The sequence below is a fragment of the Stenella coeruleoalba genome (assembly GCF_951394435.1).
Source record: "Stenella coeruleoalba genome assembly, chromosome: 1".
NCBI lineage: Eukaryota > Metazoa > Chordata > Mammalia > Artiodactyla > Delphinidae > Stenella > Stenella coeruleoalba.
The window spans coordinates 95,448,982-95,472,703 of NC_137169.1; the positions used below are offsets into that span (position 1 = coordinate 95,448,982).

Genomic DNA, 23,722 nt, shown 5'->3' on the forward strand with positions numbered 1-23,722 from the left:
TCACAGACACACCAAACGCACACACACAAACAGAGCTGCCGCCATAGCGGAAAACAAAGTGCAAAACTGCAAGCCTTGGACTTCACTGGTGGCGCAGTGGTTAAGAATCCTCCTGCCAATGCAGAGGACATGGGTTCGAGCCCTGGTCCGGGAAGATCCCACATGCCGCGGAGCAACTAAGCCCGTGCTCCACAACTACTGAGCCTGTGTGCCACAACTACTGAAGCCCGTGTGCCTAGAGCCTGTGCTCCACAGCAAGAGAAGCCACCGCAATGAGAAGCCCACGCACTGCAGCGAAGAATAGCCCCCATTGACCACAACTAGAGAAAGCCTGTGCACAGCAACGAAGACCCAACCAGCCATAAATAAATAAAATAAATTTATTTAAAAAAAAACAAAATTGCAAGCCTTTACCTTTTCAAACACAACAACTCGAGCAGGTCAGGTTACACCCCAACACTAACTAAAGGGGCACCCATAAAAGATTGGTTACCATGGCCACGTAGGAAGCCTCCCGGATAGCTTTCTTAGCTTTCTTCTTACACACACCTACTCACGCGAGCTCCACTCACGCGAGCTCCATCCACGCAGGTACCTAGCTCGGCAATCTGCTAGCCACGCCTGATTGCGTTCTGCGCTCGTCTCTCTGCCCTTGCACCTGCGTACTACGGCGCCTGCCCGTCGCCGCGGCCCGGATCGGGAAGTGTCAAGCGGGAGCTGGGTTCCCCCGCCTTTGCCGCTATCACCGCTGACCCCCGGACCCCAACTCCAGGCCCGGGCCCAGCCGCCATGACGAACGGTGAGAACTAATGCTCAGAGCCGAGGATGGGAGTGCAGTGCGAGTGGAAACCTGGCGGGTGGAGCCGGGACTGACGTGGCCGTTCTCCCCGCCCCCTCCCAGCCCAGTCCCCCTTTGGCCTCTCGGTGCCCCAACTCCTGTCCCCTATACTCCTCCGGGGGTTCCCCCGTTCCGTGCCCGTATAGAACCCCCAGTGCCTCTTGTGCCCACACCCGTAGTTCTTGGTTCCCACACTGTGCCCTTCTCCCTTCCTAGAAGTTCGTTCTGACCCTTACAAGCCACTTCGCGAGGCCAGTCCCAGTTGAACTATTGCTTTAGCAGCAGGAAAAAGAGGAGCCTCCTCACAGCTCTCTGTGTTCTCAAACTTTATTGGATAGTAGGCTCTTTGGGATGATCGATGAATCACACAGGATTTTAAACCCCATACTTTGTGAGGGGGCGGGGGTGAATGTAGATGCTAAAAAAAAAGTTCTCCTTGTTTTGTTAAAATGTCGGGAAGCTTTCTCGTGTTTGATTCTAAAGTTTTGCCTGGGCGATCCCATCTGGAGACCGTGGCTAGTGTTGCAGGGGTTGGATTTAGACACTGCCTTTTCCAAAGATGATGTGGCAGTTGCCACCCTGTTTATCTGACCTAATTTTCCAGGCGTCTTCAAACACTTTATAGACATGAATTCTGAATTCCAGGGAAGGGCAGGAAACGATGACTTTGTGGTCTTTAGAGTCGATCTTACAGGAAAAAAGATGACAAGATCTCTTAGGCAGTATGATTTGAAGGGCATAGGACAGCATTTCTCAAAAGTACCTTTTTCATAAGCCTGGTACTAAAGTTTCAAATTTCACTTCCTTGTGACTTTTGGCTTTGCAAAAACTTACGGGAGAAAAGACTAGCACATATTGTTCATCATAAAACTTGGTGTATGTATTAATTTACTGGACCCTTTCCTGTGTGACATCTAGTTGTGAGATAGTTTTACTGGAGGGAGAGAAGGAGATGGAGTGGCCCAGAACTGGCAGATGCCAGTTGTGTAAAATATCCTTTTGGAGCTTCCTGGGCAGTCAGAGGTCTGAGGTTAGTAGGCACAGTACAAGAAGGGACATCACCCGGAGGAACAAATAATCTGAACTGAGAAATAAGAGAGCAGTTGGACACATAGTAATTAATAAATAAGTTTTAGTCATTCTTTCCCCTTTTGTGGTCTGATTTTTTTTCTACTTAGGTGATTCTTTGCACTTACAAGACATAGTTTGGTTTACAAATGTAAGAAGTAGAACTAACTGTTCAAAGCTTTTTTCCCCCACAATTGTTCCACCTTGTCGAAGCCTCAGATCTTTTATTGCTTGTTTGTTTTCAAGAATCTGTTAACTCAGGCAGAAATTTGGTTTGTAAGTAGAGTATCATGCGTGAAGTGTAAGATAAGCATAGGAAAATTGTAGTCATATGGATTCTAACTCTTGCAATTTCCATTAAGCTTTACTTTTGCCTTAACATATTCTTCACCAACAGATGCAGATCTGAGAGACTTGGCCAAATATCTACCTCTCCTTTATCACATGAGTGATTTATAGGAAGAACATGTTTCATTCTCTCAGCTCAGGCTCGAAGGATTCTTATGCCTCTCTCAACCTAATGCCAACACTGGCCATTCCTGGTAGGCTGATTCCACATAAAGTGATGCACTCTTCTCAGAATTTATACTTCTTGAAAGGAGAGGGAAGGGGGCAGTGAAATCTTTGTAAGGGGGTTGTCTACAAGTGATTTGGGGGAACAGAAAGGTAACCTTGTTAGTCCTGGGACCTTGGCTTCCTCTTGTCAGGGCTGGCACTGCAGTTGAGATTATCATCTTGATATTTTATCACATTCTATTCTCCAGGGGGATCACCTGTCCCAAACTGGATTAGCACCAAAGGTTTTTTTCTCTTTCTGTAACAGTGTACTCCTTGGATGGGATTCTGGTGTTTGGTTTGCTCTTTGTTTGCACCTGTGCCTACTTCAAGAAAGTACCTCGTCTCAAAAGCTGGCTGCTCTCAGAGAAGAAGGGAGTTTGGGGTGTGTTTTACAAAGGTAAGATCATATCTGTTCAGGGAGAGGAGATTGCCATCTCTGGACAGTGAGGTGCTGCAAGGTGGGGGTGGGATAGGCTGGAATTGTATGTGGTTCAACTTTTACATAAGTGTTTATTTTAGCTCCAAGGTAATTTTAGTATTCTCCATGGAGTAAAACTATATAAATTAAACAATTTTAATTGGACTAGCGTTGTTGGAAGGAATATTTTCCCAGTGAAAATTTTTTTTCTGAATTTCTGGAAAGAATTTATTGGAGTCTCTTTTAAGTATTGATTTTATTAACTCAGATGCTTTTTTACTTTTTATTTTGGGCATCTTCATCTGGAATCCTACTTACCTAGATCTTTTTTCAAAATAAGGCAAAATATAAACTAACAGTATATTCATCTAGAACCTAGGGCTTAAGGGTAGTATTTAAATACATTCCTGGGTGGGTTCTTGAGACCCTTGGTAGGTCTCGTCGTCTGTGACTAGAGATTTCAAATCTTGAAAGTGAGGACTTATATGAAGGGCAGGGTTTGACTTCTTTTCTCGTTTTATTTTTTCCTGCTAGCTGCTGTGATTGGAACTAGGCTGCATGCTGCTGTAGCAATCGCCTGCGTTGTAATGGCCTTCTACGTCCTGTTTATAAAATGAATTCCAAAGCATCCATTTCATCAACTGCCAACCAAGGGGACGAAGGTGAAGAGCCTGTCAGGAGCCTGGGCCCAGCGTAGGAGAGTTCAGCTAAAATCATCAAAGTCCCCAGGATGACACCACAGCATCTGCCCCTACCTTATGTGGGGAAAACTCCTCGTGGTTACAAACATTATTTATGCTTCAGGGGACTACAGAAAGCCAGCTTCCTTTGACCTGTGTGTAAATCAGTCCTCAGCAGAGAGCATATAATGTCCAGATGAATTACACCCCTCTGTGATACGATTACATACCTCCTGCTTAAAAATCTGTCACCTATTTTGTGCTTCAGCCCCTCATCAGGAACTTTTCACACTGAGGCTCATTAGGGGAGGATATAAGCTGTATTCAAACTTCTTGGAAGGAGAGATAATTTTCAAGACTTGACTTTTTTTTTAGTGTTTGATTTGGATTTGGCAAATTGCAGGGGGCTGGGAGGCTGGGGTGGGGAGGCTGGGTGGGAAATAGGAGTTAAACAATGCCAAGGAATTTTTTGGCTTTGGAAATTTATCTTTCATATACCCGTCTGGGAACATAAGAGAGAGGCATGATCCTCATTGCAAAAAGAGAACAGACGAAATAGCTGTGCTGTGTGCTGGTAGCCAGAGAGTTTTGCCAAGAGAATCTGGGCCTACATAAGATTTGGAAATTGTCTGTGATGAGACCAGAAAGGAGTAACTTAGACAAGAAACAATGTTCTATTCACCAGTATTCCCAAAAGGAAACTTCACCCCCTCAAATGGTATATTGAAACTTGCTATTTTCCTAAAGCTTTTTAAATATTTTCTAAATTACTGAGTGCTAAATACTGTTACTCAGTTTTAAATGCCACCACTAGGGGAAAGAGAAACTATTGAAGAAATAATTTGCAGTTGGGGTAGAAGAAATAAATAAATCTAGTATATTAATTCATATACTAGTAAAGTCATCTAGAATTTATTGTGATGTTAGATGGAAGTTCTGTCATGTTAACCAACATACAAACTTACTCTTTGTTTAAATCTGGGTTATGGCAATTTTCAGTCGATTACTTGTGTTTCTTGGCCCACTTTTAATTTTCATCATATTGTAGTATTTAGCTGTCTCTTGGAAATTATAAGAACATGGGAAATTTGAATGAGAGAAGTTGATGGCATTCATAGGCATATTTGGACAGTTCATAGAATCCATGAATAAAATGAGAGTGTTTTCTAAAGTAAAGGAAAGCAGAGGTTCGCAATTGAGATTGATGGGCTTTTCCATGGAGTATGGGAACTCCTGAACAAATCATTTTAGATGACTCTACATTTGAAGTGAAGACTTCTCCATTCCCTCCTCCTTTTATCTGCAAAAGGATCAACTGTTGCATTTCTGAAGCCTAGAACTTCTCTATTAAAAAAAAAAAAGAATTGGTCTAAAATTAAATTATTGTAAAGAGCAAGCAGAGACATAGGTCTACCAGTGGAATTATTCACTAAAGTAAACTTGACTGTGGACAAGTTGGCTGTGGTTGACCCCAGTGTGGCAGTAAATTGTCTTTTGTCTTATTCCAAAAGAACAAAAGCTGCTAGGAAGTTTAGGTTCTGAAACATTCAGTTTAGTGCTTTGATGGTTCCTAGAAGTATAGAAAGTCATCAAGTAAACACTACATGTCTAATCATCTCAGAGTTATGGCTGTTGTCTCTTCAGGAATTGGTCCACAGGGTAAATTTCAATGATTCATATATTTTTCATTGTCGTTTCTGAGGATCTTTCACACAAGAGAAAGGAAGGCTAGTGGAACAGAAAGAAGAGTTACACCTTGTGGGTGTGAGTTTGGAACCTGTTGGCCAACGGGAATGTCAGTCTCTGGAAATACAGGTTCAGCATGTTTTGCACTTGTTATTTTGTAGCTTTAATGACTTTTGTTTCCTAATAGGGCTAATATCTCTAAGCTTGGTGTTTAGAGCTGCTTCATATTTTAAACTAGTCCCATTTCACAGTTCAGATCAATTTTTACAGCCTCCTGGGTGGGTCATCTTGACTTAAGCTCTTGAACTGTTATATTTTGAGATGTTTTCATACCAGAATGTACCAAAAAGTACACAGAGTGAAGGTAATTTACAGCAAGAAACAAATACACAGCTTATTTCATTTCTTGACTTTAGATAAGCAGAAACTTGTTTAATTCATCACTTTGGTTGATGTGTCATATATTTTTGACTGAAAATTGTAGGAAGTTGTTCCTCTAAGGGAGTCTTTTAGGGGTGGAAGAAGGGGGATAGCAGTATTGCCTCAGATTCAAACTGGCGTCACCATAAACCCTGTATGCCAGGGTGGAATGAAGTCAGCTTTTTATAGTTGAAATAAGACTTTTTATTCACCATTGTCTGCACAAATCCTTGAAAATAAAGTTTCTTTCCCTACTGTTTTTGTCCATTTTGTCACATGCATGCTGAATTATTGAACTTTGTTCAATATTCCCCTGGGTTCTGCCCATAGTATACCTTTTTAGTTTATATTAGTGAATATCATCAATCCTGTTAACCCCTTGTGATGGTCACTGAATGTATGATATAGTTCAGAATCTATGAGGGTATATCTTTGAGGGAACTAATTTTATATATATATATATATATATATATATACACACACACACACACACACATTTTGAGGTGTATTAAAACAATGTAGATAACATTCTCCAATACATTTTACCTACCAAAGCTATTAAAAGTATCAACTGCCATTACAAGCCATAAACTTCTTCAGTGAAATGAGGTTATCAGGTTACCCAGCCACATACGTAGAAAATCCTTGGGCTTCTGGTACATACAATGGACACTTTTCCCCAATTTGTTTATTCCAAGTACATGGTGGGACTGGCACAAGTACAAATGATAACAAAATTCTGACTTGTCTTCCCCCCTCACATATGTATTTCTTGAAAAAGGAAAAAGAAGGAACTGAGACATTCAAATTGTGCTTTGTGATGTGAAAGGAGCTAATTCTAACTTACATAATTGTTCCTTTTTTTTTTCTTACACTCATTCTTGAAAGATTTATTTTAGCGGATATGAAAGTAAATGAAGATTCAGCAATATGACTGCGACAGCAAGTTCTGGGTAGCAAGAGGGCTCTGTGGGGACAGGGATATGTCTTCCTACCTTTACTTATACTACTACCTAGTGTATATTAGGTAGTATATTAGTAGTATATATAGTTACTATATTCTAACTACCTAGTCCTTGGACTTAAGTAATCTATTCTTACCTTTCCCTTTGGTAAAATGATGTTTGCCTTCTCCCACGGGAGAAGGAGCTCCTAGGGAAGCTGATGTTGGTAATGACCAGAATTTGCCTTCTCCCTGGGAAAGAAATCATTCACCTAGAGGTCTCTTGAGATTGAATCATCTTATATCCAGAACTTGGATCAAAGATCAAAGAAAAACTACAGATATGGATATAAATGTGTAGCTGCACAGAGATCCAAGGACAATCACGATTCAGTATTGTGGGAATTTGTCCCGCCTTTACCTGGGCCCTTGGTTCCCCTCCGAGCCACGTGGGGGCAGGAAAGTGCGCACTCGGCGAGGGCCTGTGCTCGGTTGTTCCTCCCAGAACCCTCCGGGGCGGAAGGCTTTAAAGGAGCTTGCGTACTTCCGCCCTTTCACCGGAGGGAGAGCGGCATGGGGTGAGGCTGGTCAGAAGTGTGGCGAGGTGTGTGGAAGGCGCCTGCGGGCTGTGTGTGTGAGTGGACGCGAGAATGTGTGAGTGCGCGCGTGGTGCGTGCAAGGCGAGTGCGTGCGCCCGCCCCCGTGCCCCTCCCCCGGCCTACACCTTGATCTTATTTGATCGGGTTGTGACTCCCGCCCCGCCGGACCAACCCGAAATGAAAAGCTCCCCTCCTGCGAAGCCCCTTCCTCGGGGCGCTGTGCAGCGAGGCCCCTTGGGCGGTGGCAACGCCGCGGTCCCGGAGGTCCCGGAGCTGGTCCTACGAGGCCCGGCGCTCAGAAGTGATGAATTGATCAGATAGATGAGGCTGGGCTTGTCCTGGACCACTGATTATCGAGGCGATTCTGATCTGAGCCCGGGCCCAGGGCACGGCCACCCGTGGCGTTGAGGCTAACGTGTCAACGGTCGGCTGCGGGCCCCGGGCGCTGGCGGACGGAGGTAGAATGAGCCGTCGCCTCGCCCGCGGGAGCGGGAGCTGAAAGGATATGGAGGCCTTGTTCCCCGCTGCAGTTTTGTAGCCGCCTCCCTTTTTTTCTTTAGACCCGACTTGTCATAATGACTCTTTTGTATGGTACCAACACTGGTGCCCGCGGTCTAAAGGCACTATACAGCGCCTGCCGCGAAGGGATATATGTATATATGCATGTCTGTATACGTGTATATATCTGTAAGAGAACTTGGAGACCTTATAAGAATTAAGATTCCAGGGACCCGCACCGGATTTACTGAATTAGAATTAGCAGGGGAGGGGGGCTTGTCTAGGAACCTATATTATTTAAAGCCTCCATGCATGGATCGCAGTAATAAATTTTTTGATGTTCAGTATCAACCCACATGAGGTGATTATCCCAGAAAGTCACCCACTCTGCCACTTTCAGCTATTCTAAATAAAGAGAACTGGAAATATTGCCACTGGGCAGCAAACACTATGAACCGATTGGAGTATCTCGGTGGAAGAGGGGCTGTAATAGTTTGGTGGTATTGACCCAGCACCTGAGTACCAGGAAGAAGCCCTTTCATATCTGATTTATTCAACAATGCATATGCTGTCCAATCTTAGAAATGGGAACTTAGTGTACAATATTCTAAAAGGTCTGCCATTTCTTGCTCATTTTAACAGCAGGCTCCTGTGAGTGGCTTGTAATTTTAGAAACCACATTACTGTATCAGTTTTTAGGTACCTTCAGACCCTAGGATCAGGTTGTTGAACGCTGTTTCCAAGAATAGGGGGCTATATATCACAGCACAAATCAAGGCAAAGAAAAGAGAATTGACTCCCAGGCAAGGAGACAGTAGCAGAGTTAAGAGAATGAACAATGGCAAGGAGCCAGGGAGATGGAGCCCTCATGGAAAAGTAGAGCTCAGAAGATGACTAAATCCAGAAGGTCTGAAATCTGTTAAGCGTGACCTCAGCATAAGTGTTAATGCCACAAAGAGCTACTAAAATTAGTGTTTGTAAGCTCAAGAGAATGGACTATGTCCATTCTTGCTTTCCCAACACTTAGCTCAGTACCTGACACATAAAGTTTGCAAGAGGGTCTTCCCTGGTGGCGCAGTGGTTGAGAGTCCGCCTGCCAATGCAGAGGACACGGGTTCGTGCCCCGGTCTGGGAGGCTCCAATGTGCCGCGGAGCGGCTGGGCCCCGTGAGCCATGGCCGCTGAGCCTGTGTGTCCGGAGCCTGTGCTCTGCAACGGGAGGGGCCACAACAGTGAGAGGCCCACATACCACAAAAAAAAAAAGTTTGCAAGAAATGTTGAATGGATATGGTTCGAATGACTCCAGTTCACAAAATGTGAATACCTGTCTCCTGCCAAAAACAGTGCTGTTCTGTCCTAAATCTGTATCTTTTCAGCAAGATGACTTTCCGAGTTGCAAATATGCCCAACAGGATTAGTTTCTAGAAGTTGAGAAACTTCCATATTTTAAGAGTAGTCATGTGGCAACTGGTAGTCCATGGGTAACAGATACTCCAGGCTTCATCTTACACAAATCTATTTCATGGAGATGGGCGGCAGGATGTTCCACTATGATTAATTAGTCCAGGGGCCCGTCAACACTTAGGTGGAGAAGAAGCCACCATCAGTCTTTCGGGAATATCCTCCATTGCTGGCTGCAGTGTGAGGGGACACTGTGGAGAAAAGAGAAGAGGGAGTGGGCTGTGAATTTCAGATCCTTTGCCTTTTCTGGGAACTTGTCGCCCATACATTTATGGGGACAATGGAGAAGGTTCTAACAGCTGAGGAAACTGGCATATAGAGGACTGATGGGAGGTAGCTATAGGTCTTTCACTCCCCGGTTTCTGCCCTTTGCTGAAAATTTTTGTCCGCTAGACCTAAGGCTGAGGTAGTGGCTCTGAAAAACTGAATTCATTTCCTAGCTCTACAGTCAGCATGTCCCCTGGTTCTAGTCTGATATGTGCCAGACTCTCAGTTATCCCTGATGTTCCCTAATAGCCAATCACCTCAACTCCCTGATTCCTGTGACCATTTAGAAAAACTCTTGCACCATCCATCTGCCTCCCACCCCTCAGTCTTCTGACCCTTACCTATGGATCCCTGGATGCTGTGAATAGACTCCTTCTTAGGGTTGATCCAGTGTCTGATGTTAGCTTGGGAAGTGATGGCGGGTGGCTGGGGAGGGGATAAAGATTCTCCAGAGAATTGGGTCTTGATTCTAGAAGATGGTGTGGGGAAGAACACAGGAGAGTGAAATCAATCAGGAGAAGAAAGGTAAGGAGGGAAAGAGTTGCATGCAACCTTAAAGCAGCTGAGGCTTCCCTGGTGGCGCAGTGGTTGACAGTCCGCCTGCCGATGCAGGGGACACGGGTTCGTGCCCCGGTCCGCGAAGATCCCACATGCCGCGGAGCGGCTGGGTTCGTAAGCCATGGCTGCTGAGCCTGCGTGTCCGGAGCCTGTGCTCCGCAACGGGAGAGGCCACAACAGTGAGAGGCCCGTGTACCGCAAAAAAATAAAAATAAAAATAAAATAAAGCAGCTGAAGGCCCTTTTTACCCTCTGGAATGAACCAAAGATTTTGTGCTACAGATGAGCACAATCCTGGAAGATCTCTGTTCATTTTAGAAAATAAAAAAACAGAACTTGTATTACAGAAGTAAAAAATAACAGAAATCTCTAGAAACAAGAACCTATTGATTGTTATTTCCCAGATGACACTTTACCTTACTTGATTGGCGTTGTACTTAGGGAGAGGCTCCGCCTCCACCACTTACCCATGGGCATCCTGAATGGTCTCCTGGTGTATCAGTGTCTCACTTTTGCTCTTGAACGTCCCTGTGTGGTGGTTGTACAAGGCTGCTAATCGGAAATCCAGATCATCCTTCGGTATCTACGGAGGAAGCCAACCCCGCCACTCCCAGGATTAACTTGCCACATTTGCACCTGCTCTAGTCGGGTTCTGTTGGGCTCTACTCTTGCCCCAAAGCAGAGTGAACCCTTTCTGGGCCTGAGATCCACCAACTCCCTACATACCAAATTACTATACATGATGACTTCTTAACTCTTGTCCATAAAGAATTGTCTCATGGTTAGGTCTAAGGAGTGGGGAGCTCTCCTGGAGACATGAGAACCACTATATTGTCCTGGACTTGAGCTTAACGGGCCTTACCTCATTCATGGTTATAATGAGAAGTCTGGTGAGAGAATGATTTGCTCCAGATAATCAACTGCAGCAAAACCCAAGCCTTCTGACTTCCCAGAGGAAGTTGATAAGTTGGTATTTGGTTTTAGATTTGGTAGGATCTTGGATTGGGGACAAGATAAAGATGCTAAGGTAGTCAGGGACAGACTACCTTTCAAAAAGGATATTAATTAGTCCTAAGTGGATATAAGGAGAAATAGCATTTCAATGCTAGGTACCTCAGGATCAAAAAAATAAACAGCCTGCCTCATGGACGTGATTGTGGGAGTTGAGCTGAGTCGACACCAGGGTTCCTGTTGCTGAGCAAGGTGAGTTGGGTTCTTATATGGCAGTTTCTGCAAAAGAGAAACCACATCGACCCCTGGTTACCAGAGGCCTTGCTGATGTGATAGCGTCAGTGACATCCATCCCCTATCCCATCCCATTTTAACTGAATCGCAAACATCTAAAAGAGAAGAATGAAATGGGGCAAGACTCCCAGGCTTCTGATCTTCCTAAGTTTTCAATCTCAGAACTGACAGAAATGGGCCAGGAATACAGGGAAAGGGGTGAAGTGGGACAGGAGGTGAAGGGTGGGGAGCAGAGAGGCAAGATGAGCTCAGGTTTAGAAGTCCTGAGCTTGAAGAAGAGAGAAGATATCCTAATGCAATTAACAGGTAGGAAATTGGAGGTGTGCAGTTGTTGGAGGAGAGCTCAGAACAAGTAGTAGAGATCTGGGGGTCATCCCCCTGAAGTGGTGGTTGAAGCCTGCAAAAAGGCGTCTGACCAACAAGGAAGAGGCGGTTCATGAGGACTGCACAGTATTATAATGGGGGTGGTGGTGGGAGCAGTCAGAGACAAGAGAATCAGGAGAGAGCAGTGTCTAGGCAGGTGAGAAAATTTCAGTAGGCAGGGAAGGGTCATTGTGTCTGCAGGAATGTCAAAAAGTTCATTGGATGTTCAGTCCTCTAATTAAAACCCCACAAGTACGAATATGAAAAGCACACAGCTGATTTCTTCATTACATGTAAAATGCCATACTGTTCACCACTGTATCCCCAGTGCCTAGCACAGCGACCTAACACATGGTGTTCTAAAATGAAATATTGATTGAATCAATGACTGAGTTCCAGTGAGTACAACTACAACCTAGTAGAAATCTCGTTCAACCTATTGGATGTAGGAACCCTCCTCCTCCCCTGTATATAACACAGTGCTGTGTGACTCAGCTCAATTAGGCATTAATTGAGTGGTGTGAACCAGGCAGTATACTGTCACCAAGAAAGATGAAAAAGGAAATGGGAAAACTACAAATACACATGATGCAAGCACAGGCAGCTCTCTTCCCATTCCCGAAGGCTGCATAAGCCTCTATAAGCAGAAGGCTGAGACGGTCTTTCACTGAGAAAGTCGAGCCTGTCGAGCGTGAGTGCCATCTTCACATCCATTTTCCTTCCCTCTCAGAGAAAGGGAAGTCCCTTTTATTCAAGAATCACCCTTCCCTGAACCCAGCCCTTCCTGGTGCTTTAGGGCCCTGTGCTATCCTGCCAGCCCCTGTACCCAGCTTCTCCTCATTCCTTCGTCACTGTCTAGCTACCCACTCCATGACCTTCCCTACCGAGCCAGCCTTCTTAAAGAGTCAACACTTGCCACCTCCACTTCCTCCCCGTTCCCATTCCCTCTTCTGCCCACTGCTGTCTGGCCTCTGCCTCAAGTACCCACTGAAACTACTCTTGCTGGTGACCACTGACATTTGTGGCTAGGTCAGGTGGATCCTTTCCAGTCCTGACCTTCTGACCTCTGCGGTTTCTGCACCACGACTCTGATTCCACGAAATGTTCTCTCCATCCTATGTGGATCCAGATCCTCCGGGTTCTCCTCCTACCTCTGGCTATTACTTCTCAGCTTCCTTCTCAGCTCTGCTTTCTCTCTCTGTCCCTTAGTGGTATTCTCCAGGGGGGTTGTCTCTGCCTTTCTGACTCTCACATTCACTGGATGAGCTCATTCTCTCCTATACCTTCAACCACCAGATGAATACTGTGGCTTCCAGACATTTTCAACCCACAGCTCTCAACCAGGTTGCCTACTCTTCATCTCTATGGAAATGTCCCACAGGCACCACGAAAACAACAGCTACATAACTGATCTCAACATCTTTCTCCCCAAACTTGCTTTCCCTGGATGCCTCATTCAGTAAATGGTATCAGGTAAGCCCTCAGAAAGCTCTCCCTGACTCATCCACTCTCTTGAACCCATGTCCAGTCAGCCACAAAGTCCCATCAGTCCTGCCCTTTGCATCTTACCGCCATCCCCTGCATCACTGCTGTACATCCGTTACTCCTCCTGGAGACCGCTGCACCAGCCTCGTAGCTGATCCCTCTTGTCGCACTAACATCCTGTCCAATCCACTGCCACTTGTGCTTTCTACAACACCCATCTAGTATGCCACCGCAGTACTTACAGTCCTGAGATGATTCCCCAGGATGAAAACCTAGCTCACTAGCATGCTGTACACAGCACACCCACCCCAGGAGGGTCACCTCTCCAGCTTCCACCCTCTCCACTCCTCCATTTCACACCAACGCTTCAGCCACTTTGGACTCTTTGGTCCCAAAGAGGCCACCCTCATCCTCCTCTCCATGTCTGTGCACCTGCTGCTCCCTTTGCCTTGAATGTCTGGTTCCTGTTTCCTTCCTCCTAACTTACATTCCACCTCCTCCCTCCCCTGGTCCAGCTGACTCATAGTTGAATGTCAAAACTCACCTGCTCTGGGAGGCTTTCCTTTAAGCTCCTGTTTCCCATGAGAAACCACATATAACTGTCACAACACATGTGCTGCTGTGCAAGCACTTTTGCTGTTGCTGTTGTCAGTCTGGCTTTTATACTAGATTTCCCTGAGAACAGGAGCTAATCTAATGTGTCTATACATCCTCAGTTTTTAGCAGAGCGCCCGGCATACAGTAAATAATAAATGTTGAATAAACAAAAGGGAGTGCTTTGATTTTGTTATTAAGCCACAATTACCATTTAGTTCACCTTATTTTTCACCACTTCAAACATCTCAAATACTTCTACGAGAAAAGTGGAACCTGGGCCTGGGTAAGCCCCATTTTGGCAATCATTGCTTAGGGCTGTGAGTGCCTCTTGTTCCTCTGGACTAGAACTCCACTTGCCTCTGCTCAAAAGCACCTGTGAAATGTTGGCAGACCTGAATATGGGGACATGGAGGAAGGCAGAGAACAGACTTCTCCGGTACCTGACTCAGTGTCCTCACCATAGTCCTTTAAGTTACCATCTCTTCCTGTCGCGCCGACAGAAAGAAGAGTGCGGTCGACCCTACTGGGAATCTGCGCAAGAAACCTCAGTACCTTGGAAGCCCGCAGTTTTCCCAAGTAGGAATCATCGTTTTCCAACGTAGGATGCTGGAAAGGGTCTCGGGTGAGAGGCATGGTAAAATGCCGAGCGAGACACTCTTAAGAGTGATGAGAGGCCCGCGCAGCCGCTCACAATCTTGCACGCGGAGGAGCCGGGGTCCCAATTGTTTGGCACGCCCAATTTCAGTTGCCAGGCAACTACCCCGCCGTCTATGACTGAGGCGAATTCCCTCCGAGAATGGCGCCACCTGGCGGTCCAACGCGGGAGGCCCCTCGGGAAGAAGCTACTGGGAACGCAGAGGGAAAGCGCCGCTGAGTGTACCGGGGAGCCCTGGATTGGCACTCGTGAGACTTCGGTGAAAAACGCTGAACAGGTCTTCTGCAAAAGACTTCAGTTAAAGAAAGTATTCCTAAAAGGTGGCCCAGAAATGTCCTTCCTCCTGGCATCTAACCAAAGGATTTCTCAAAGCGATGAGAGAATGGGGATGTCAAGAGACGGAAGAGTCCAGGTGTCGTGCTTGGAAAATTGCCGGCTAAGGCAAACTCTCCTTGCTTAAAGGAGTCTCAGGGCTTAGCATAGCGCCGGTTGTAAAGGCACAGATGGATTTGGCGGGGTGGAAGTAAGATCTCCAGAAGAGGCTGTTAGAGTAGGTGACACGTGCCGGGGCCACTCTTCCAGGCTATAAGCTCTGGAGAAGAGACGGCATCTCAATCCTTTTACTATCGCTTCACACATAGGAGGTGCTTAATAAGTATATATAGAACGCCACGTCTGCAAAATTAGAGGTGTTCATAAGTAGCCGATGGCTACGAAATAATGAATTTGGTGGCGATGGCTTGGAGGTTGTTTCCACCGCGTTCCTTACACGAGCCCTGTGAGCGCCTGTTGGGACGGTTGCAGACCCTGGGCACTCGCATTCCCACGCCGCGCGCGCCAGTGGCGGCGGCTGCCATGGCGACCGGCAGGTGAGCTGCAGAGGAGCTAGTGGTCCGGTGCCCCACCCGCGCGGAGGGAACGAGGAGGCGGTTGCCAAGGCGACGTGGGTAGGAGGAGGAGAAGAGGAAGGAGGGAGGAGGAAGGATGGGCTGCCTAGGCGTAGCCGCAGGGAGGTGACTGAAGCGAGCCCAGCCCCTTGCATCCTCCCCCCTGTGAACCTCCCTCCCCTTTTTTTCCGCCTTCTTCCAGCAGTAGCTGCAGCCGCAGCACCTGAACCGCTGCTGCCGCTCGCTCAGAACAACACTATGGCTGAGCCTGGGCACAGCCTCCATCCCTCTGCCAGGGGCAGGGGAAGAACCGAGCCGCGCACACTCCGGCTTCTGCGGCTGCTGCTCTGGGTTGGGACCACCTTCCAGGTGACTCAGGGAGCGGGACCGGAGCTTCACGCCTGCAAAGAGGTACTCTCCTCCCGACCCGACCCCACTTAGGTCAGAAAATCTTGGATCTCGGCAGGGATCTTGGGACCCACGCAAGACAGTTTCAGAAGCCACGGAGTTTAGGTTTCTTTGGGGATGGGGGGTGGGGGAGGAAGAGGAGTAGACTGGCGTCATGGAGAAGCCAGCCCACTGGAGGACTCACGAAACAGATCAGCCTCACAGCTTGGGCTGCTGAGCTCAGGGGAAAGGTCCCAGCTCCAAGGACCTCAGGAGGGACCTGAGTGCCTGGACTTGGGAATGAGGGAAGGAGAAGACATGGGTTGTTTCCCAGCTGGGATGAAATTACCTTAAAAGTGGTTGAAAACAAAAGATTATGTACAGAGGGGCAAAATAGAAAGTGGGAAAAGGGAGAAGTGGGGTAAGAAAGGAGTTTGGAAGGCCAACGGAAAATAGGATCGAAGTGGGAATCCTTGTGATTTTATCATGGCTTCAAGAAAGTATGAAAATGGGAGGTCTGCAAGGGGGACTGAAGGATCCCATCACCTCTCTTCCCTTGGTATTAAACATCCAGTTTCCTTGTGGGCTGCTAAATGTGGATCCTGTTTATAGTTTGCCTCCCCCGGTGTGCTTTCTTTAGTGTACCTGACAGTGCATGACCCACCTTTGGCCAGACTTTGAGTTCTGTAGTATCTCACTTTCAGCCAATCTCTACTTTCCTTCTCTGGACTTTTGCTGACATATGTCGTAAGTCTTTTTCAAGGTGTTTCTAAAATGTTGCCAACATAATTCAGAGAATAAGTAGTGAATGTCTTCCAACCAAAAATGCCTTTGAACATTCTTTTGGAGGGATACAAAAAAGGAGTAACAAAACTCAGTAGTTTCTATGGTATTGAAATAACAATAATTGGTTGTGTTCTGAGTAACTTTTTAGAAACCATATGGCAGACGCAGCAACAACATATTTACAAGAACTTCATGGCAGAAGGCAAATAAAGTTGTTATCTACGTGAAATATGAAAGACTTTGTAATATGTTGAGTCTAGCCCTGTACAATTAATCTGAAATGTCATACTTGGCTAAGGTTTTGAGAGGTTGAAATATTATTTATAAGTTGTCATGGTTAACTAGTGATTAGCAACCATAACCCCGTCCCATATGGAAATGTATTATTATGACGGTATTCTAACCATTAGACCATCTATGACAAAACAGATCATGAAGAAGTGAGGGGGGTGGGAAGAGAGAAGAGAATTTTTGTGTGAATAAAGATACTTCACTTCATTCATGAATATGAACAAGTGACCCCAGTCAGTGGAAATTTTTGTAACTTGTATCAGTACCAGCGGTGTCCTGCCCTGGGCCATCCACATTTTCACCCAGTCACTGTATGACCTGTTTTAAAGATGGCTGGGAACAGGATGATTTTGTCAGTAAGTGTTGCTTACTGGCCTTGGTGGCCTGTGGTCTAACCAACCAAGTGAGTTCCATCAAGCAAACTCACTTGCCTAAGAATCCAACATAGGACTCCCCCTGTGTGGAAGGTAACAATCTTACAGTTCAACTACCACTTCTTGTTGATATGTTTGTCCACTATGGAAAATACGAGCCGGTTAAGAAATTAAACACTTTGTATCATCTTGCTTGGGAGGGAGGGAAGAATATTGATACTTGAGAGCTCTAACTTGTGTAGAAATTTTGCCTTTAGTCCTTTTTAAATGATTGGCATTTGCCTAAGCAAAAGGCCTTGCCACAGAGCATAAGCTGAGGGCAGTGGAAAGCTGTGGAACTCAACATACCAGGGTTCCAGTCCCTGCCTGTTACTTACCACCCAGGTTTTGGATCTGTAGAATTGGTATTTCAATAACACCTACCTCAAAAAAGATTGCTTTGAGGACTGAAAGAGAAAATACAAATAAAACACAAATTAGAGTTATCTAACTCTCTTTCCCATTCAGCTTCTTTACCATTAGATCCACACCCCATGCCGGAGTGAAAGTGGCTTAAGAGTCATCAATGTTGGCCACGGGCGTCAGCAAGTCCTGTTTACACTCTTCTTGAGCAAACAGTGGCTGCTGAACACCCTCGACTCCAAAACAATAAGGAAGAGAATAAACCCATTATTATAATATTCTTTGTTTGGCAGTATGAATTGACCCAATAAGTTTTAGGGGCTTCCAATCCTAAATGGTGAAAAAAAACAATTCAGGGTAGACTAACCCTTCCCTGTTCTTACTCTTCATGTGAATTTCTCGTGCGTCTTTGCTGGGTATTAATGGCAGGGAGTCTTATCGGCCAAGGCTGACCCTCATGACAACAATGCTGTTCCTGCCTTGTTTCTGAAATCTGAGGCATCCGTCTGGATCGAATCAGGGAACAAAGAGGTTTAGGGTAAAGCCTAAACTGAGGAGGCAGAGAGCTGGGAGTTCTAGATTGCTAAACGTGTGCTGGGGCTTGGCGTTCCTTTCACAGTTTTACAATAATCAGGGTCACCGGTGGAACTAAACATCCTGTGTGGCGTTTGTCTTCATGAATCATTTCTTTAGTCCTGTGCTAGCCCAGGCTAAGTGCTGACTGAGAGCCAAAGGAGCATTTTCTATAGCACAACGAATCTAAATCAAATGAGAGAGGAAGAGAAAACTGCCTTTCCCAGATAGGTATTGCCCTGAGTCTTCAGTGCTAATAGCCCCCAAAGGGACATCCCAATCTGTGTTGAAAAGCCCAGAGGGCTTAGGAATCTGGCAGACATGGATTAGAATAAAATTTGGTGAAGGAATGATGACTCTGCCACTTAGTAAGGATGCTACTTTGAGCAAGTTAATTAACTTCTGACAGCTTCAGATTCCTGATCTGTAAAATGAGGATGGTAACACCTATCTCACAAGGCTATTGTGAGCGTTCAATTAAATTGGATAACACATGTAAAATGCCTAGTATATATCCTTGACATGTCATAGGGGCTTCAGAAATATTGGTAGGCAGAAAAGATAAGTCCACAAATAATGACGTACAAATGATGACATAATGTTAACATGTGGTAAGCAATGCAGGAATGGCAATATAGAGTTGATAGGAAAAGAAGAAAACATATTTGAACAGTTGACACTTGACCTGCTTCTGGAATAATCAGCAGAGTTTCAACAGGCAGAGATGGGGGGAGCATGATTTCTAGATAGAGAAAGGAGACCAAGGAAAAGATCCTGACAATTGCAAGTAGACCACGTGGCTGAAATGTGGAGTAGGCGTGGGGTACCATAGAAATCAAGATTGGAAAGTGGGAAACTAAGTGGAGAATCTCTGAAGGATTCTTAGCAGAGGTAGTGGATTAGCATGAATATAAAGTAACTAAGTTGAGATAGGCCAAAAGGTGAGAGCAGAGAGATGGGGGCGAGAAGACCAGTTCAAAAGATCTTACAGAGGTCAAGGAGGAGGTTAACAAAGGGACTGCACTGGGATGGTGGCAGTGGGATAAATAGAAAGGCTTGGATATGAGAAAAACATGCCAAAGGTAGAAGTTAGAGGATTTGGCTACTGATTGAAGGAGTCAGGTGGATCACTGGGAGAATTAGGCAAGATAATGCTTAAAGTGCTTTGCAAAATGCAGCGCATAGAGTAAGTGCTCAGTAAATATGCTTTTAGAAAACGTAATAGAACATCATTCTAAGTCATTAGATGGCCTTGCATAACACCATTTTAATGAGGAACGGAATGAACTACCTGTCCTGACTAATCCCTAATGTCAACCCTTTCGCTTTGACCATCCACACTAGACCCACCCCTTCTCACCTTCTTCTTCTTTTTTTTTTTTTAATATTTATTTATTTGGCTGCACTGGATCCTAGTTGTTGCTTCCACCTTGCCCACATATTGTCTAGTGCTCAGCCAGAGTAAACCTACTGAAAATAAGACAGATATTGCCCCTCCTCTGCTCAAAACCTTCCAAAGGCTTCCTGTCTCAAAGTAGAAACCAGCTCCTTACACGGGCCTACAAGGCTGTATGTACAATCCTCACCTCCTCCTCTGCAGTCACACCAGCCTCCTCACTCTTTCTCAGAACTGTGGGGTAACCTGCCCCCTCAGGGTCTTGGCAATTGCTATCTTCTCTGCTTGGAAGGCTTTCTCCCAGGATGTGCAGCTTATTTCTTAATTCCCTTCAAGTTTTTGTTGAAATGTCTTCCCACTTCCTATCCCATTTTCTGTTTTATTTTCTCCAGAGAACCTACCACTTTCTAACGTGCTCTATATTTTATTTATTTTACTTATTTCTGTCTTTTCCCACTAACACATAAGCTCCACGAAGGCAGGGCTTTTTGTGTTTCATTTAATGCTGTGTCTCCAACACCCAAAATAATATCTGGCACATTGTGGGCCCTTAATAAATTAATGTAATAGATTAATAATATTCCACTGATGAAATTTATTTAACCAATCCCCCATCATTGAACATATATGTTAGAAACATATGTTAACATATGTTTCTAATTTTTGACTATTATAAACAATGCTAAGATGAGCCTCTTTTTGCATATTCTTTCCAACACATCTGTCATTACTTCCTTGGAATAAATTCCTAGAAATAGAATTGTTGGATGAGAGAGTAAGATCATTCAGTTAACTCCTTAAGTTATATTTCTAGAAATGGGGATTCCTTGATCAAAAGTCACATATATTTTATATTGTTCCATATTATGAGATCCTCTTTTGGAGAAATTGCATCAATTTTTCTTCCCATCAGCTTTGCACATTTCCTCACATCCTTGGCAAAACTATCAATCCTGGGCTTCCCTGGTGGTGCAGTGGTTAAGAATCCACCTGCCAATGCAGGGGACACAGGTTCGAGCCCTGGTCCAGGAAGATCCCACATGCCGCGGAGCAACTAAGCCTGTGCGCCACAACTACTGAGCCTGCGCTCTAGAGCCCACAAGCCACAGCTACTGAGCCCACGTGCCACAACTACTGAAGCTCGCACACCTAGAGCCCGTGCTCCGCAGCAAGAGGAGCCACCACAATGAGAAGCCCGTGCACCGCAACAAAGACCCAACACAGCCAAAAATAAATTAAAACAAACCAACCATCAACCCTTTCAAATTTTGATAAATCACTAGACAACACACACACACACACACACACACACACACACACACACACACACACACATACACACCCCTTCATTCTTGCTTGGCTCATAGTGGAGGGACCCTGTGTGTTTCAAGGAGGATCCCATCTATAGCTCCTAAGTGACCTCAGAGTGTTTTGGGATGCTCTTACTGTGACTGAGAAGTAAAATGCTTGCTCATTCTATAGCAAACAATATAAAAATCCCTACAGATCATTCTTATTCTGAATCCCTTCTCAGCTGCTTCCCCCTCCACCTAAACTGGAGTGAGAACTCTGCCCACTCACGCTATGCCTGGCTTCCCCTCTCCTCTCTTTCACATTTCCCCACCTAGGTGGTCACTGGGAAGGAGTTCTTTTGGCTTGAAAAGCAAAGTAGATATTCATAAATAACCACCCAGCTGACCTATGCATTTGGTTAAGCGCTATGAGAGAAAAGGGAAAGATAGGCTGAGAGATTATGAGAGGAGATCTGACGTAGATCAGGGAGGTTGGAGCAGGACTCTCTGAGGAGTGAGTTTAAGCGGCGAGCTGAGGATGTGGAGGAGTTTGGTGGGTGAAAATGTGCAGACGAGCTTGCAGACAACAAAGAGTCTGGTGCTTTAGGGGATGGGGAGAAGGCCAGTGTGGCTGGACCACATGATTTTATACTCATAAATGAAAAAGTATATCCCCATTTTGAAGTTTCAGAAACTACTAAAGAAAGAGGTGAGATTTTAGTCAAAGGTTCCTGGGGGCATGGGTTTGTTTAAAAATTATCATTTAGGGGCTTCCCTGGTGGCGCAGTGGTTGAGAGTCCGCCTGCCGATGCAGGGGACGCAGGTTCGTGCCCCGGTCCGGGAAGATCCCACATGCCGCGAAGCGGCTGGGCCCGTGAGCCATGGCGGCTGCGCCTGCGCGTCCGGAGCCTGTGCTCCGCAACGGGAGAGGCCACAACAGTGAGAGGCCCACGTACCGCAAACAAAACAAAACAAAACAAAATTATCATTTACTTTTGCATGCTAAAGTAATATATGCTCATAGCAATAATAATAATTCATATTTATTGAGTGTTCTACGTGACCAACATGCATTAACTCAGTTCCCACAGTTACTCTATGAGGTAGGTCCTATTAATATCCCACCCCACACCATTACCTCTCCTCTTTCCTGTTTTATTTTTCTCCATAGCACTCTTTACTATCTGACATATATTTTACATATGTACATATGTGTGCATATACATACATATATATGTATATTTTAATTGTCTATCTCTTTTGACAAGATTGTGAAGTCTACGAGGGCAGGTATTCTTTTTTTTGGTACTGTTCTTTTTTTCTTTTTTATACATTTATTTATTTATTTATTTATGTTTGGCTGTGTTGGGTCTTTGTTGCTGCTTTAGTTGTGGCGAGCGGGGCCTACTCTTCATTGCGGTGCTCGGGCTTCTCATTGCTGTGCCTTCTCTTTGTTGCGGAGCACGGGCTCTAGGTGCATGGGCTTCAGTAGTTGTGGCGCACGGGCTTAGTTGCTCCGCGACATGTGGGATCTTCCCAGACCAGGGATCTTCCCGAACCAGGGATCGAACCCTTGTCCCCTGCATTGGCAGACGGATTCTTAACCACTGCGGAGGGCAGGTATTCTTGTATGTTTTATTCATTTCTATATTTCCATTGCCTGCCATATAGTAGATAGATACTCAAAAATTACCCTGAATGAATCCCCATTTTATAGATGATGAAACTAAGGCAAAGAGAGATTAGCCTGCCCAGGTTACTTGGCTGGTAAAGGAGCAGGAACTCAGGCAGCTGAGCTCTTAACTACCGTATTTCCTGCCTGTCCATGTTAACAATCCAAACTAGGCAGAGGGTATAAGCTGAAAAGTACAAATTTTCCCTACCACCTGCAAATCCCCAAAGGCTAACCTCTGTCAACACTTGCTTAAATATATTCTTCTTGAAATGTTTTTTGCCTATACAAGCACATCCGTGTATTCTTTTACCCTTCCTGTACAAATTAGATCAAAATATTTGTCCTATTCTGTATTTTATTGTTTTCATCACTATAGCTCCACTGCGATTCATTATATGTGTGTACTGTGATTTATTGAAACAGAAACTTGATGAATAGGTTGATTCCAGCCGCTTATATGGTAACATTGCTGCAGTGAATATCCTCCTACAGGAGTACATACTGATGCATACTTGTTTGAGTCTATCTGCAGACAAATTTTTAAAAATAGAAATAGCGGGTCAAAGAGTCTAAGTGTTTAACATTTTGATTGATGTGTGTCAAGTTGGTAGCATGGATTTTCTTTTCTTTTTTAATATTTATTTATTTATTTGGCTGTGCCGGGCCTTAGTTATGGCAAGTGAGATCTTCGTTGCGGCACACGGGGTCTTTAGTTGCCGCACGCGGGATCTTTTAGTTGTGGCCTGAGGGATCTAGTTCCCTGACCAGGGATTGAACCCGGGTCCCCTGTATTGGGAAGGCAGAGTCTTAACCACTGGACCACCAGGGACGTCCCAAGCAGCATGGATTTTCAAAGAGCATTAGTCTTCTCCATCTGCAGTCAATAGAGGAGGAGGGAGGCTTTGGCTGTGAGGGTGGCAGTCAGAGTTTACTCTCACCCGGGAATCATAGAGACCTGGAGGGTCCTTCCGGAGAGCCTGTCAGCCTTACCAAGCTGCCAGCTTGTCCCAGGCAGGGCAGCCGGGCCTGATGTTAATTCTGCCAAATTTTCTGAAAAGAAGTTGGGCAAACTCGTAGCTTTTCCTCAGTCTGTACTGTCCCTCTGGTAAGTGATAAAAATTGGGCCATTTGTCACACTTCTTCTTAAGCTTTCCTTCTATGTCATAGCAGATAAAGCACAGAACAGATAATTATAGTTAGCGCTTGACAGCTGCTGAAAGAAAATATATTTATCGTACTTCCTAGGCTCTCCACTTTTCAAATTCCTTGAAGTCTGAGAAGCCTAATAGGAGGTTATCACCTATTTTTCTTCTTTGATTTGT

The 23,722-nt window shown here is 45.2% G+C and overlaps 3 protein-coding genes across 9 annotated transcripts in view; 2 read left to right on the top strand and 1 right to left on the bottom strand.

Annotated features, from left to right (window-relative positions):
- The first annotated feature begins 675 nt into the window (after nucleotides 1-675).
- TMEM167B (transmembrane protein 167B) lies at nucleotides 676-5,986 on the top strand. 2 transcript variants are annotated; one of them, XM_079930679.1, is made up of 4 exons: nucleotides 676-799; nucleotides 2,304-2,448; nucleotides 2,730-2,861; nucleotides 3,417-5,986. In XM_079930679.1, the coding sequence occupies exons 2-4, from the start codon at nucleotides 2,373-2,375 to the stop codon at nucleotides 3,497-3,499; spliced, it is 291 nt and encodes a 96-aa protein (XP_079786805.1). In that variant the 5' UTR covers nucleotides 676-799; nucleotides 2,304-2,372; the 3' UTR covers nucleotides 3,500-5,986. The 2 variants fall into 2 exon arrangements, with proteins under 2 accessions (XP_079786805.1, XP_079786806.1); XM_079930680.1 differs by lacking the exon at nucleotides 2,304-2,448 and having other exon boundaries at nucleotides 3,417-5,985.
- A 2,669-nt stretch (nucleotides 5,987-8,655) lies between these two features.
- On the bottom strand, nucleotides 8,656-14,372 carry CFAP276 (cilia and flagella associated protein 276). Of its 2 annotated transcripts, XM_079932413.1 has the most exons (5): nucleotides 14,235-14,372; nucleotides 11,106-11,222; nucleotides 10,460-10,575; nucleotides 9,777-9,904; nucleotides 8,656-9,359 (listed from the first exon to the last, which is right to left on the bottom strand). In XM_079932413.1, the coding sequence occupies exons 1-5, from the start codon at nucleotides 14,313-14,315 to the stop codon at nucleotides 9,289-9,291; spliced, it is 513 nt and encodes a 170-aa protein (XP_079788539.1). In that variant the 5' UTR covers nucleotides 14,316-14,372; the 3' UTR covers nucleotides 8,656-9,288. The 2 variants fall into 2 exon arrangements, with proteins under 2 accessions (XP_079788539.1, XP_079788540.1); XM_079932414.1 differs by lacking the exon at nucleotides 11,106-11,222.
- Nucleotides 14,373-15,482: 1,110 nt separating this feature from the next.
- Nucleotides 15,483-23,722, top strand: part of ELAPOR1 (endosome-lysosome associated apoptosis and autophagy regulator 1) — a gene marked incomplete at both ends in the record, with an annotated part of 67,976 nt that continues 59,736 nt past the window's right edge. For all 5 annotated transcript variants that reach the window (XM_079927827.1, XM_079927829.1, XM_079927825.1 and 2 more), the window contains one exon: nucleotides 15,483-15,635. In XM_079927827.1, the coding sequence (XP_079783953.1) occupies nucleotides 15,483-15,635 (153 nt within the window). The remainder of the gene's footprint in view (nucleotides 15,636-23,722) is intronic.